The sequence below is a fragment of the Poecilia mexicana genome, unplaced genomic scaffold (assembly GCF_051168715.1).
Source record: "Poecilia mexicana isolate PSO_F unplaced genomic scaffold, ASM5116871v1 scaffold_7, whole genome shotgun sequence".
Taxonomy (NCBI): Eukaryota; Metazoa; Chordata; class Actinopteri; order Cyprinodontiformes; family Poeciliidae; genus Poecilia; species Poecilia mexicana.
Genome location: NW_028263376.1, coordinates 23,415,871 through 23,427,689, shown reverse-complemented (window position 1 = coordinate 23,427,689; position 11,819 = coordinate 23,415,871). Strand labels below are relative to the sequence as shown.

At 40.1% G+C, this 11,819-nt stretch overlaps 1 protein-coding gene across 1 annotated transcript; it reads left to right on the top strand.

Moving 5' to 3' along the window:
- Window positions 1-9,566: 9,566 nt before the first annotated feature.
- Window positions 9,567-11,531, top strand: bhlhe23 (basic helix-loop-helix family, member e23). The gene has a single exon (XM_014998476.2). The coding sequence runs from the start codon at window positions 10,227-10,229 to the stop codon at window positions 10,908-10,910; it is 684 nt and encodes a 227-aa protein (XP_014853962.1). The 5' UTR covers window positions 9,567-10,226; the 3' UTR covers window positions 10,911-11,531.
- Window positions 11,532-11,819: the final 288 nt, after the last annotated feature.

Below are 11,819 nucleotides of genomic sequence, written 5' to 3'. Positions count from 1 at the left end.
AACATTTTTCTTTTTTAAATTTTAGATCTGAGCTCTCAAAAATCTGTCAGAAAAATAATTTGAAAACTTTTCTTGGTGTTGGGGTAGGAGAGGGCAGAAAACAGAACTACTGCAGTCTACAAATTGCTACCGTGCACATGAAAGACACCAGAGCGAAAAACTGGTTGTGATGTGATGGAGTCTACTAGTTCTTACAGAAACACCCTCAGCAAATGATATGCCTCTCTCATCCAGTTTGAGTCTTAGCTCCCCTCTTTTCTGCAAGCAGAATAGATAACAAGAGAGGAGACAGCATAAAACTTCATACAACAGACAAACCAGCAAATAGAAAAGCTTTGAAATTCACTCAGAGACGCTTTCTCTTTTTCTCCAGTTTCTTCATTCAAAGATTGTTGGCAGTGCGCTCATTCCAGACGTGCTCAAATACACCTACAGATCAAAAAGGGGACAGCTGTGTTTGTCTAAGCCAAGTGTCGGAGCAGTTTCTAGATACAGGTCCAATATCAACGCAGACATAAATAAGTCTGAGCATTGCTCAAGGCACAAACGAGATGATAAACACTTGAAGTCTGTGACTCATAACGATATTGGTTTAAGAGCGTGTCTGCTGCCACTCGGATCATGTTCACGTGTGCGCGACTGCTGCGCACGGGAGTTTGCATGAGGTTACACGCATTCGTGTTCATGTTTGAGTGACTCAGTGGGACAGAGGCTCGTCCCCCTCCACTCCACCATGCACGCTCTGATGGATGTTAATGTGGACTGACACAGGGGTGTCCCCCAAAGGAGGGAACATGGCTACTGAAGGAGGGAAGGCTGATGTGTGTGTGTGTGTGGGTGTGTGTGTGTGTGTGTGTGTGTGTGTGTGTGTGTGTGTGTGTGTGTGTGTGTGTGTGCGTGTGTGTGTGTGTGTGTGTGTGCTCAGAGACAGTTTTCTAATCCTCTCCCTTCTTCACAGAGCCAGAGCGGGAAAGAGGCACTGAACCGCCCAATGAATAAATAAAAGCCTCAACCCCGCCAGCACCCCCACCCCCTTGCCTCTTTTCCAGCCTGAAGCCGTGCACAGGAGCACTTAAAAGCATTTTAACAAGAGTCACTTCATTAAATATGGACTTCCTTTCCAAAAAAAAAAAAAAAAAAAAAAAAAAAAGAATCCCTGGAAGGAAAACTCTGAGTGACTTTTCACATCGGGAAATATGGGGAAAACTGTGGGGTGATGGTGGTGTGTGTGTGTGGGGGGGAGGGAGGTAAGGGAGGAGGGATGGAGGATACACTGGAGATTAAGGCAACAAGAGAAATGTTAGAGCTCAGACATAAAAAGGAGAGAAATATGACAGAGATGAAAAAAAAAAAAAAATGGGGAGAAGAGGGGACAACAGGACCGCTGACGTGAAAACTGGTGAGAACATGTCAGGTCAGTTTGGCATTCAGAACACCTCCCCGTGTCATTCAAAACCTGAAACTAATTGTGAAAAATTGCTGGACTCGAGCTCGAGACGCCATCTTTTTTGTGCCTCTGGTATGAGAATGAAACTTTTTTTAGAAGTCTAAGAGAAAAGCCGCATTTTATCAAGACAAGTTGAAGGGTAGTTCAGAAAGCTTTAAACGAGCCTCTGTTAACAACTCGCCTGCGACCCAACGCCTCCTTGGTGTCTTCAACTAAATTAAACCCAGATTCGTTTGTCTTTGAGAATAAATCTGCGGACAGCTTAGAAAAGAAGCCAATTCTTTAATGTAGAAGTTGAGGTGGTCCGCCTAATGATCTTGCTGTGCTAAACACAAACTGGGAAAAGATCATGACTTTCTGAAAAGATCAGACGCTCAGCAATGCACTCAAATAAATATGTTAAAATGGCGATAACTTTGATATTGTATCTTTATCCAAACGTAAGATGCTCAGTAGAATGACTAAAGCAGCAGATAGAAATACTTTCAAAGCAATTTGAAAATAAGTTTTCTGGGGGGTTTTTTTGCCCTTTGTTAGAAACTTCTTCAAAGGGCAAAGACAGGAAATATAACAAAGAATAACAGCTATGAGCCATGCAAATCAATCATGTCTTTCTTTTTATTTTGGTAAGTTTTAATTTAACCTAGCTTTCTTTCTTATAATGCTTCATGTTTTTTGATGTTATTTTATTTATTTATTTTTTTATATGTCCTGTTTCTTTGTTTTCCAATGTAGGACTTTGAAATACTGGATGCATGCTTTGGTATTGCTAACAGTTGAGGATTATTTACATGGGAAATGGATGGGAAGTGATGCATCAGATCTTAATGAGAGAAAGAAATACAATGAGTAAAAGAAAACTGAGCATTTAAATAATTTCCAGTTAAGTGGTTGCTCAAAATTATACTTAGTGTGTCTGTAGATTTGCTGCTTTGTCCTGTGTCTCTGATAAACTGGCAACCTGTCCATGGTTTAACCCGCCTCTCATTAAATAACCTGGAGATAGGCACCAGCTCCCGCCCAGCAAGGACAAGTGGATGTAGAGAACAGATGAATGGATGCAATCCAAACCTTGTTTCAGTGGAGCGTGGTCATCATAGCAACGTTCTCACATGAGCTTATTCTGTTCTCACGCAGCCATGAATATGCATTAACATGTGAGACACACATCTTGGTCTTCTTTTACAACATGCGAGGACTTTAAACATTTCACGTTGACTCAACGCATAGCAACGCTGCAGCACCTTCAAAGAGGACGAAAGGGACCCTTAAGTGGGTCAGAGTAAAAATATCTTCAACAATTATTCATGGGGCCCCCGCCTATCTCGACTATACCTCCACCCTGCGAAGAATCTGCATCGCACTGCAGCGAGTGGAGACAAAATGGAGACCGAAGGAGAGAAGGTACGGAGAAGGAGAAAATCTGGAAGCAAAACCCACAGAGAGAAAGGAAAAAGTTAAGTTTGTTGTTGACTTATTTTGACTTGGCTCCTGGCGAGGGGTGCAGTGGGCAACCCATAAAGCACAGTGCACAATGTGAGCTCTGCAAACACGTCTTCTGATGCTCTGTACAAAATTTTTTCCAGCATTTACTTCCCCGTCATCACTAATCCTCCCACCAAACTCCAGCATGTCACACAATGGAAATTGTCTGCTAAAACTGACAGTTCAACACTGATCACAGCCGTCTTCTTCTAACAAACATCCTGCCCATATAAGATGAAAGTGTTTGGATTCAGCGAAGTGGGTGCACAGACCGGAAACTTTGCGAAAATCTCTCTGCCTGTGAAGGGACGAGAGCGTTGTCTTGAATATAGGACACTTTAATTTGAATGAATATGAACGTTTGGTTCACTTTTGTGATAACCTACACTTAAATTCTTATGACGAGGGCAATGAATAAAATAAAGAGCTGCGCTTATTTGCAAAGAAAACTAGATTCCAGTGCAGCACAGGGGTGTCAAGGTTGCCAGGTCCCTGTAGGTCTGCACTGTAAATCCACACATTAATCAGAGTCGACAGGGAGAGATCAAAGGAGCCTGTTCCATCTTTACTGAGAGCAGTGCTTTGATGTGTGTGTGGGTGTGTGTGCATGTGTGTGTGTGTGTGTGTGTGTGTGTATGCGTGTGTGTGTGCGTGTGTGTGTGTGTTCAGACAGAGGGAGCAGGACTGAAAATTAGGATATGAGAGACAGCCTGAAGAGAAAACTCTTATGTGTGGCTCTTGCTGGGGTTTAGATAACCAACATGGCGATGATAAAGACTCACTGTAACTTTCAGCTCTGGCTAAAACTAAAGGTACAAGCCATGAAATGTAGATAAAAACTGTGCAAAAATATAATAGTGTCGATAAAAGTGACACAGCACATGTATGTTGTGGGAGATGGTCACATGCATCTCTTCAGTGTTTGTGCACACATGTATAATTCCTGTTTAAAAAAAAAAAATCTAATTCAGAGCAATCTGAAATACTTTCCTGCCACACGGTGGACGTCTGGGCTTACTGCAGCTCAGAACCTGAGCCAACTGTGGTGCAACATAAAGGATGGCATGGAGGCAATGAATGCAGCTGCCATGGCAACAAAGAGCTGCAACAAGGCCTCAAAAGGGATTTTTTATTATTAGTTATTGTGTGTTTGCACATTTCTGTTTCTTCTATTCTTTGAAAATCAGCAGCTAATGGAGATGCGGGGGTGTGATGATTTATGTGTGTGTTCACTAGCAGTACCAGACTCACCAGACTAAGGAGTCAGATTTATCCATTTTTGCACCCATTAGATAAATTTTTAGTCAAATATTGGTAAGGCAGTAATTTTTTTGTCAAATAAAAGTACTTTTTCTCCATGAATGTAATTTGAGAATCGTGTTTACTGTGTGACATATTATCAACTCAAAGGTATAAAAGGTTTTAACATTAAGTACCAAGCAACTAACTGCGGCTCAATTACAGATCATCCGTCTTGAATATTTTATTGAAGAGACATTTTTCATTCTTAAACTTTTCTGCCACCTTCTGGACAGTCACAGAAATGGACTTTCAAAAAGACATGGTTAAAAATATTGTGCAGAAAAACATCCAGTGAGTTCACCTTCTAAAATCTTATGCATTCAGTTTAGGTTCCGTCATTCTGGAGAATTTGATGACTGCTTTCAGTTGATTGTGAAATATTACCATATGCAGGATGTTTTGTTTATTTACTTGTTTGTTTGCTTGTTTCTTTTGCCTCCTTTCACTTCTCGCCTTAGTCTTAGATATTATTGCTGCCTTTCTTTCTTTTGTTGCCCTCATTTCATTCCTGTTTCCACTTCACTTGTATCTCTCTTAAAGTAAGAACAATGAGCAGAGGTAAGAACGTCACTTACTGGCATGAGTATTGTGTTCACTTTGAGCTTTTTGAGTATATTTGCAAACTGTAATATGACTTTTTGTGTTGCCTTTTGCATAATGTCTGCATAGGACTTACTTGTCTGTTATGAGAGACTCGTCATTTTTACCTTTTGTTCTGGGGTTGATATGCACCACATGCATTGTGAGTCACACAACACAGAATCTGTCTAGTTCATGAAGGATTAGCTAGCTGGACATTCCCATGCTGCACTTGCATTTTACTGTTTCGATAGATGAAAATGGCAGCTTCAGACATATGAAAATTGCACCCCAAGCTGAACCAGACTTTTCGAGGTCTCCATTTCTCTTCCAGATGTCTTGCTTGATTTTTGCTTATATATCTTTCAATGATGTCATACACAAAAGCTGTGTTTGAGGGTTTGCATTCACAGTTGTTCCTCCATTTAACTCAAATGTTGTTGATGAAAAGCTTACAAAGCGAAGGCATCATCATATTTGCTTTCTCAAATTATTTAAACATATAGTAATCATATTGTCTCTGAATTTAAATAAAGTGCTTTCAAAAAACAAATTTTTTCTCTCTCTCTCTTGATATAGAAAACAGAAATAATGTTAGTAATTACAAAAGACCTTTAGTTTAATTTAAAGTCAGATAGTGAGAGGATAATGACAGGATCAGAGGAAGTCCACAGTGAATCCAAACAACCAATCCTTGTTTTTTTGAAGATGCATGTGTGTAATGGAGGGAATAAAATAAACGCAAGGTGGTAAACAGTTTGACGGTCGCCACTGAGTGTCCGCCAAGACACAAAACAGAAGCTTAGAGTCATTTTGACTCATTTTGTCGATGGAAAATTGGAACCTTTATAGAGGTTTTGAATGTGGTTGGTCATTGGTCAAGAAAAACGATCTCAAAACTGGTTTCAAGCAGCCACACCGCTATTTGCTGGCCATGCTTTAGTTCTTTACTCTTTTTCACCAATAGGTGGCGCCTCTGGATCATACATTTAAAACTGACTAGACAACTAATAAAATAGTTCACTGTTCCGTGTCAGTACAAATAAAAGTCTAATTTCCGTTGAAACCGTTTTAACAATTTGTACTTTCATCCTAGAAAAGATTAAATTAGAACTCAAATAAAATATTATTTACGTTCATGATCTGAGAGGCCTTACTTCTTAGATGTCATAATTAATTTTCAGGTGTAATAAGCAATTACCTGTCACTCTTTGCTTCTACTTTTGAAACTCTTTGCTTTTAGGAGCTAAATAATGTGTTTTAAATCTTGAAGATCTTGCTGTCACACGTAGAATAGCAAAATATGTGAGAGACTAATATATTTATAACTGTATGCACACAATACAAACTTGTTTACTAATAAATAACATTTTCAAAAATAATACAAGAAGGAAAACCAAGACAGCTGCACAGCAACACTTTCTGTTCAGGTCAGGTTATTTTTCACATGGAAACTTCACAACAAGGTAACAAATGGAGACAATCACAACCAAAGCAAAATCATATAAAATCCAGTTGGTTCCAAACTTAGCTTCATTTCAGTTCAGTCCAATCATTTTGAAATACTCCTAATTTTATTACTGTACATTTAAATTTCATTGATTTTTTTTTTTCCATGCTAGTTATTCACAGAAGCCAAGCCGATTGCATTAAGTTGCTGACTTTGAAGGAAAGCCTTCATCATCATCACCACGTTGTGTTAAGGTACTTGTAAGACTCAAAATGAAACATTTAGTCAACGTAAAAGGGAACTGATCTAAGTACATTTCTCCCATACTTATCCAGACTTTGACACAACACAAATCAAACTTCATTGTTTTACAGACTTCCCAGATTCAGCAGCGACATGGACGACATAGATTTCAATTCAGATAAAGAGGCAGATGTGACTCAAAATGTAATGTTTCATCCGGGACACTAGGTGGCGTACTTGGTTTCACTTTGAAATTACACCTTTGACTGGAGGAAACCTGTTTCTCTAACGCAGCCAGCAAATATTTCTTTTTTGATCATTACAAACTTAGCAAACCTACAAATGGGATAATTTTTTCCTGTTAAACTTGTTTTATATTGGAAGAAAATTCACAATGACCTGAAATTAAATTGATAGTAATTTCTTTCTTTCTTTCCTTCTTTCTTTCTTTCTTTCTTTCTTTCTTTCTTTCTTTCTTTCTTTCTTTCTTTCTTTCTTTCTTTCTTTCTTTCTTTCTTTCTTTCTTTATTTCTTTCTTTCTTTCTTTCTTTCTTTCTTTCTTTCTTTCTTTCTTTTTTCTTTCCTTCTTTCTTTCTTTCTTTCTTTATTTCTTTCTTTCTTTTACATTTTAAAGAAAATGTTTGCAGTGACACATATTCTAATAAAAACATTATTCATTAATGTGAATACTATGATGTTGTGAAAAACATGAGGAATTTTTTTTATTACGTCATTACGGCTGTATAATAATACATTTCCCTTGTTCCTGCTGTAGGTCTCATCATGTCAGTTGCTAGATTTAAAAATTAGATCAGAGTTTAGATCAGTAGATCAAATCACTTATTCTCCCTGTCCCCATGTATGTCTGATATCACTTGATAGTAGTTTAACAGGAGAAATTATAGCCCTGCATATATTTGATGTACAAATTCCTGAACGGATTTTACTTCATAATCTTGCACCTTTTTCAACCACACTTCTTCCTTCCTCTCAACTTTCACCTAATATGAATGAACACAGCCCTCTGTTAAAAGCTACTTTCTTTAGCATGTGTTGCTTCCCCTCTTTGTGGAGTGTGTCAAACGCGTTCTGCAGGATAAATGTGATATCTTTAGTTTTCCCCATGATCGTGTGAGGCATAACATGACATTGTTTCTGTTAAAGATCAGCTTTTATTTTGTCTGGTGCGATGTTTTGTTTTTCTGAAATTTAGTCTTGGATTCGCATTAGCTGCAAGTCGTAATCACCCTTATTAACAGAAAAAAGACCCTTAAACACAAGGGTGTAGGAACGAGTCTGTCATTGGGGGGGGACGCATATCGGAAACCTGACAGATGAGTAAATAGCTTGAGCAGAAATGTCAAACAATGATGCCATCAACACATCAGTAACGCGTTACTCTAATCTGACCCTTGTTTCAGTAACAAGTATTCTAACATGTTACTATTTACAATCCAATAGTCAGATTAAAGTTATGCAGTATAATGACTGTCATTCCAGGATGAACACTCACTTTAGCATTTGCCTCACAACTAGCAAGCTAAATCCTCTGGTAGCACAGAGCCGACCAGATTCTGATGTATCTTATTGGTCAAAATGCATTGATATAAATTGACTTGCAATTGAACAGGTTCTACTTATTTCTAAAACCAAAGTAGAAAACAGCTCATAAAATAAGACACAACAGTTTTAAACTCAATACAGCAGTTTGACCAACAAAAATAAAATCTAAAAAAATAAGTTTTGTTCTTCTTCAACATCTCTCTACATCAGTGCAACAGTTTGATCTACAAAATAAACAAAACTTATACTTTTCACGTCTAACAGACACCTGAGCTCCTCACTGTTAACTCAGTCTCACTTTCCAGCCCTGCATTCAGTAACTTACCAAAGATTCATGAAAAACACTGAGGCAAAAAGACTAAATGTTTTTTTCTCCTGTCATTTTCAGCCGCAAACATTTAACTAAAATATCTACAGATATGTGTTTCTGTCTCTGCCTCCCTTTGACTCTCTGCAGCCTGATGTTCCTGCATGGATTCATGTATTTACAACAGACACTACAATAATGTACAGTGTCAGAATGTGAACTAAATCTAAAAAGTATGTTTTTATCATACAGAATGAGAATTTAAACTTAATTTTCAGATGTATACATCTCAACTCTATTTACTGTGTAGCAAAAATTTTCACTAATTTATTTTTAAACCTCTCCTCAAGCACTTTTCTTATTGTCTTCTAACCATTAACCTTATGGTGTGGAAATAATGAAAAGATATTGAAACGTTGAAAGAAATCAACCTGACATCAGTCTCCTCCTGTTCTCCTTTCTGGTTCTATCATAATTAATATAATTTTTATATCTTCACACCCTGAAACGCCAACTGGCTCTCCTATGTCTTCCCTGACCTGCTCCTCTCATAATAAAATAGTTTAGTTTATTTAAAAATTAAAAACAGTTAATACATATTTCAATAAACTAAATGAAGACCTCACCAGAGCTTCTTCACCTTTCTTCAACATCATTCTAGCCCTGCTGTTCTCCTAAATATATAATATAATATAATATATAAACACATGTTAAGTGGTCGAGTATGATCAGGTGTTGCTCAGTTTGCTGCTGTTTCAGTCTAAATCATTGTGACTAGACTAGCTAACTGTTAAAGTTAGTGGTAAAATTTTGGACATGTGACTATTCCAGAATTTAAACAGCTAAACCAAAAAGATTTAGTTCTATATATGAAAGTAAACTGACAACAAGATGTTATAAACGAGCGATATTCATGGCAACATCCCTGACAGACAGTTTACCTCATTCAAACGGAGTTTCTGACTCCGTCTGCTGCTGCCTTTACTCTGAGCCGTTCAGAGGGGGGAGGGGGAGGAAGCGCTCTGCTGAATGCGCTGTTATGCGCCTTCAAAATAAAAGCACGCGAGTGGAAGATTTTAAAATTCTTCGCAACTGCAGTGAAATTATTGGGGGGGACGAATGTGGCTCTCTCCAATATTGGGGGGGACATGTCCCCCGCGTCCCCCCCGCTTCCTACGCCCATGCTTAAACATATCACAATGTGTGTTAGAGATCCACACATTGTACGTGTTCCCGTTTATAAACTGTTTTTTTTTTTTTAAATGAACTTGGAAATGATATTCTAAATTACTAAGACGCAGCTGTAAAACAAAACAGCCAGACGGACCTGGTAGCCGCGTCAGGTTGCTGTTTCTGTTTTAAAAGTGGAAACTGGGAGCAGACCCACGCTCTTTCCGAGTTAATTAAAACGCCCCCCTGATTGGACGGACAGCTAATCCCGGCGGGCCGCCTGCTCGTACTAACTTGTGAGCGGGACAGAGTGCCAGTCACAATCTGCTAGAGGCGAGGGAGGGCAAGAAAGACCACTGCAGCTACAAAGGCGAGAGGAGCGCAGTTAGGGAAGTGTTGTTAAACGTGGGCTATGCGCGCAACAAGGGGGGAGCGCAGAGCACAGAGGAGGTGAACGCATGTACAGGCTCAGCTTCACACTCACAGCCTCCTTCCTGAAGAGACACAGCGCTGAGAGGGGAAAGGAGTGAGGGAAAACTCAGAGAACAACGCAGCAACTCTTGGACAAAAGTGCGCCACCGCCGTCAAGAGAGAAGTTTGGATAAAGCGGTCCAAGGAAGACTTTTTCCTGGTCAGAACCTGCTTTGGAAGAGAGAGAGTGTGTGTGAGAGAGAAAGAAAATGAATGTCAGCGACGAGAATCTGCTCAAGTCCATCAGCAACGACGCGCTTCTCGACCTGACGCAGCGCTACGGGCAGTCAGCCTTCGGGTTTGGCGCTGGCCACGGTGCTGGTAGTCCCGGCAGGTACCCGCTCACGCCGGCCGCCGACTTCCTCTCCGGACAGACTGGGAAGTCCAACGAGAGCGGCGGGGAGCACACGAGCGACGACGAGGACGGCTTTGACTCGCTGGAGTCCCGGAAGAGGGGCTCCTCGTTTGGGGACGACAAGCCCGGCGGGCCCCTGGCCAAAAAGTCCAAAGAGCAGCGGTCCCTGCGGCTGAGTATCAACGCCCGGGAGAGGAGGAGGATGCACGACCTGAACGACGCGCTGGACGGCCTGCGCGCCGTCATCCCGTACGCCCACAGCCCCTCGGTGAGAAAACTCTCCAAAATAGCCACTCTCCTCTTGGCCAAGAACTACATCCTCATGCAGGCTCAGGCTCTGGAGGAGATGAGGCGGCTGGTGGCGTATCTGAACCAGGGACAGACCATAACCTCACCGATCCCCACCGCCCTGGCGCCCTTTGGACAGGCAGCCGTCTACCCCTTCTCGGGCTCCGCGCTCGCCACCTGTGCCGAAAAGTGCACCACTTACTCCGGGGCACCGTCGACTCTCTTCAAACACTGTAACGACAAGCCTTGATTTGATTTACGCTCTTTTTCCTGAACTTTTACCTGTGCTGCGCCCATGTCAGTCTCTGTCCCACTCTAGTTAATTTAACACATAATTCTGTGGAAATTAAAACGGTTTTAGCCTAATGCGTAATGGTAAGATATGGTTAAGTAATCATACTTCGAAAATGCTCTGTAGAAATTAAATTGTTCGGGCCTTCCTGTCACTGTGGCTTGCATGTCTCACATCAACTACAGGCCATATCCAAAATATGAACTTAAATTCTGCGAAGTTTCTGTTATCATTTGCAATCTATGCAACATTCAGTAATTACAAGAAAAAATAAACGCGACCATTTTCAACCTTTAGATTTGATCCTAATTAACTATATGAAAACAATCTGATGTTATATTTTCTGATACAGTGTGTTTGTTTTTATTTCAACTTATTGCACATCTCACATGATTGTATTGTACAACTTTGAATAATCTTCAAAGCCCGGTTATTATAATAATAATAATAACAATAATAATAATAATGGTTATATAACTGCAGCCTATAAACCGAAGAAGCATTCTGGTTGTGTTACAACATGGATTTCATATATTGTTTATAGTATGTCTTTATAATTAAAACATATCTATGCTCGGGGCCGGTTTGCGTCATCATTTCACAGATTTAAAGATGTCAAATAAAGCTCGGAAATGTCATAACGTAGGAACATTTGAGATATCGCATTTATTATTTAAAATTTACAAACTTGTATAGTTTTTTTTTTTTTGCAAATGCACGGTTCTTTGAAAACTGCTTTAGATAGAAATTGGCAACTAGCATCCGGGATGAGGAGCCTGTCTGAACGAGCTCAGCGGGACTGGTGGGGCCTGTTAGGCTTGCAGTGGGGTCGTTGGCGCTGAGGGGAAGGGCGCAAGCGCCGCCCGG